General features: G+C 42.3%; 1 protein-coding gene across 1 annotated transcript in view; it reads right to left on the reverse strand.

Annotated features, from left to right (window-relative positions):
* The window catches only part of PHLPP1 (PH domain and leucine rich repeat protein phosphatase 1), a 231,035-nt gene extending 227,186 nt beyond the window's left edge, over window positions 1-3,849 (reverse strand). The window contains exon 1 of the mRNA XM_023512412.1: window positions 3,090-3,849. Coding sequence (XP_023368180.1) covers window positions 3,090-3,321 — 232 coding nt within the window. The 5' untranslated portion in view covers window positions 3,322-3,849. The remainder of the gene's footprint in view (window positions 1-3,089) is intronic.
* Between the last annotated feature and the right edge of the window lie 7 nt (window positions 3,850-3,856).

Below are 3,856 nucleotides of genomic sequence, written 5' to 3' on the forward strand. Positions count from 1 at the left end.
ATCTAAAGGGTAATAGAAAAGAGTCAAAAGTATTTAAAAATATAGTTTAATATTGCCCTTGATCAATGACACAAACTTCCTAGGGAGTTCAAAATCAAAGCTCATTCATGGTTAGAAGTCCATAACTTATGATAGACAATTTAAGTTCCTGAGTTTTTTGAACCTAAAATTACATGTTTTCAGGCAAAATTTAAGATGTCTGATTTTAAAAGGATTAAATTTTAAATATTTCGGCAAGAAAATTCATAAAAAGCCACTTAAATTTTCTCATATTTTAACTTAGTGAAGAGAATGGTTACTTGTAGATGCAACAACTATTTTCAAACTAAGTTTTCATTAACAACTCTATAATTAGATAGCACCTTTATCCAACACCTTCTAGTTCATTAAAGACTTTCATTTCACTTTACCCAAATAAATATTTAAGTATTCAAAGCAACCACGAATGGCTTTCAAAGCCTTTAAAGAACAACCTGAGACAGGTTATGCATACTAAAATTAAACTGAAATGTGACCCTCAAAAGAATGAAAGTTCTTTGTTGCATAAAAGCTTCTCAAAAAGAAAAAGCTGACTAGATAAACTAGATAGACAATAGATGAGGATCTCCATTTATTATAAATATAGAAAAATATTCAAAAGGTTTTAAAAGCAACTTCCTAGCTATCCTTAATTCCAATTACAAACAAAACATTATGCAAAATAATTAATAGTTATACATAAAATTATAAGAACGAATGAGGTCCAAAATTTTCTAACACCCGCTTAAAAGGTGTCATGGAAAATACACATTAATTATCCTCTTCCTAAGAAAAAGAACTAATACCACACGTTACACTCTCCTGTTGAGATGTCTTGTCTTCCACTGGAGCACAGAGATAATTTCTAGGAATCTCTTACAGCCTGATGCAAATCTTTGTTCACCATCACCATATGTGAAGTCCTGACAACGTTCCCATAATTGAGACCACTTTATATCAAGGCACTCTTGTTTATCAGTAACTTCCTTGCAAAAGTTCAAGTAGACTCACCCTATGCTAAATTTTGATCTATGTCAAATGACTATTCGGAATCAGCTCAGAGATGTCTGGTAACTCTACTAACTTAGCCACTAGTACACCGGCTTCTTTTCAGTAGGGTGGATAATGTGTGTGCCATTCCCATTTTATTAGTTATTTGTATAAGCATATACTCAGAGACATACATATATTTATGCAATACATACAGAAATAAGACAGTAAGTTTGGGATTCTTTAACATTTGCTGCTTTTCATGAAGAAAAGATTTAAATAAACATGCCAGAAAGTTAAGATTTAACGAGAAAAAGAACCCGTCATTTCTGAATTGCGTTTTAAAAAATAAACAAAAATGCTTATCACAGGACTTGAATATTTTAGACACCACTGATGAGACAATCGAAGAGAAACAAAGACATATATTTTAGTACTGTAACACCAAAACTTTTCCCATGAGCATTTATCATGATCAATGTATCCAATCGTAAGCAAAACAAGGGGCACAGAACTCTTCCCATACAAAACTGCTCAAATGCTATTTAATGTTAGTTTCACTCATATTTCCTTCCACGTAGTTAAGTAATAAGGGCATCTGTGGTTCTCATATCAACAAAATAAATATTCTTGTTCCAAGTGTGATTAAAATAAATTACAGATGCTATAGAAGAGAATATAGTTGTTGCTCCCACACAATTAAATAACCAATTTTCTGGGCCATAAGCTTCCAAAGTCATGTCATCTAGTTGAGATATTATCTTTGGACACTGCAAATGCTATTATATTACAATTTGGTTTTCTTTATAAGGCAAAGATTCGTCAGATAGTCACTTAAGAATTTCAAAGAAAAGTTCAATTAAACTAGGACAGACATTTCCACCAGGAATGCTATCTGTCTTGCATATTTCAATGTGGGAATATCATGCAAACTAACTTAACTACTACTAAGAGACAATTTGGACCAGAAAACATCTTAAATCTGAAAGAATGGCTACAGATTAATGGAGATACAAGTATGCTTATTTTTCCACCATCACCTATAACCTAAAACCTAAAGTTGGCAAAGATTTATCACTCCTGATTTAATGTTGCTATGCTAACTTGACTTTAAATAAAATTTCTTACAAACATAATGCTTAACACCAGAGGAGGAAAAGGATATGAACTACTTATTAAGGTCCAATACAAATAACTAGGACCTATAGCTCCCTAACATAGTACCGCCAAATCTTCAGCCAAAATAGAAACTCTAGTTAGTCACCCCTAGTCAAGAATTTGCTCAAGTGCTGAAGTAAGACTGGGGAGGATTTTAAGTCACATCTGAAGAAACAGTAACCATATAAATTCTTATTATGAATCCTACTGCAAATCCTATTGCAATGGTCAGATCTGACTACTAAGATTGAAAGAAATGAAACAGACAAAATCATTTTTGAGGGAAAACTCAAACTTGTAAAGGTAACTGAAATAAAGCAAAAAGCACTGGAGAAAGGTGGTTACTTTAAAAAGGTTTTAAAGTAATTTGACTAATCTGTCAGGTTTCTAAGTTGGACTGTGTGCGCAAATATGCATGACAGAGCTGAACAAACAGGGGCACCGGTTGACAAGGAACCAGATCACGGTGACACATACTTAACAGCCAGAATGGTAAACTGGACAGCCAAACGTAAGCAAGGGCGTCTAGAGCATTTTGGTTGTTCATTTTCCTCTGCCGGTATTACGTTCACGTGATAGTTCACCTGAAATCCCAAACTGCCTGAAACCCAACAAGCCCTGAAGAGGCCAGAAGGAAGCACCTTTATTGAGTATCTGCTTCCTGTACTTCCTGGTGACCCGCCACCTCCTCCACATTGCTTTCCAACCTGCGAGCCCTCAAGATTGACTAAAACTCACAGATTTAAAGATTGCTCAATTTAGCACTACAGACCGTATATAAAATCTGGAAAGAAGTATCAGACAAAGACTCACCAGGAACCCCACTCACTCTTGGGTAGGGCAAACAGACCAGCTATTTAAATCATTCCTCGGCTCTCGAAAATGTTTGCACCCACCTGTCAACGCGCAGGTGATTGCCTTACCTGCATAAAAGCGTATGAGGCAGCCAATCTCCGAGTCCATGCCTTCCTCCTGCACCCTCCACAGCTCCCCAAATCCCAGTTGGAAGAGGTAGTCATTTTGGATCTGCAACGGCTTCTCATCCGCCTCCAGGCGCCGGGTGGTCTCTCCGTGGAGCTGCACGTACAGGGTGGGCGGCGGGGGCGGTGGAGGCGCTTTCTCCGCAGCCACCCCGCTCCTCCCGGGGATGGACATGGGGCCACCCAGGGCCGCGGTTACCGCAGCCTTCTCTCCCCAAGGCCCATCCCGAGCGACCCCACCCGGGCCGTCGACACCTCTCGGGGCTTTCTGCTGTGGCCCAGGTGGGGAGCCCGGGGAGGGGCGGCCTAGGCGACGGAGCTGGCTCGGGGCCCCCGCCGGGGCCGGGTCGGCCTCCAACTCATCCGACGACGAGGAGCCGCCGCCGCCGCCGCTGCTGTAGGGGTCTAACCGGTCGGACACGCTTTCGGCGCTGGGGCTCAGGCTGAAGCTCTCGGTGTCGGAGGCCGGGCCGGCGGCCGCGCCATCCAGAGGCCGCGGGGTGCCGGGAGGGGAAGTAGGGCCCCGGGCGAACGGCTCTCCGGGGCTGGAGTCTGAAGGCGCGGGGCTGACGCGGGAGGCGCAGCGCGCCCACCCGCCCCGGTCGTCGCCGGGCAGAGGCAGGTCGGCTGGAGGCGCGCGCGGAGGGCCCCCGACGGCAGCCAGCGCACTCCTCGCGGGCTGCGGCTCCAAGTCCTGCGGCTCCGACGGC

This window comes from Otolemur garnettii, unplaced genomic scaffold (genome assembly GCF_000181295.1).
Source record: "Otolemur garnettii isolate 467f Iridium unplaced genomic scaffold, OtoGar3 scaffold00027, whole genome shotgun sequence".
Taxonomy (NCBI): domain Eukaryota; kingdom Metazoa; phylum Chordata; class Mammalia; order Primates; family Galagidae; genus Otolemur; species Otolemur garnettii.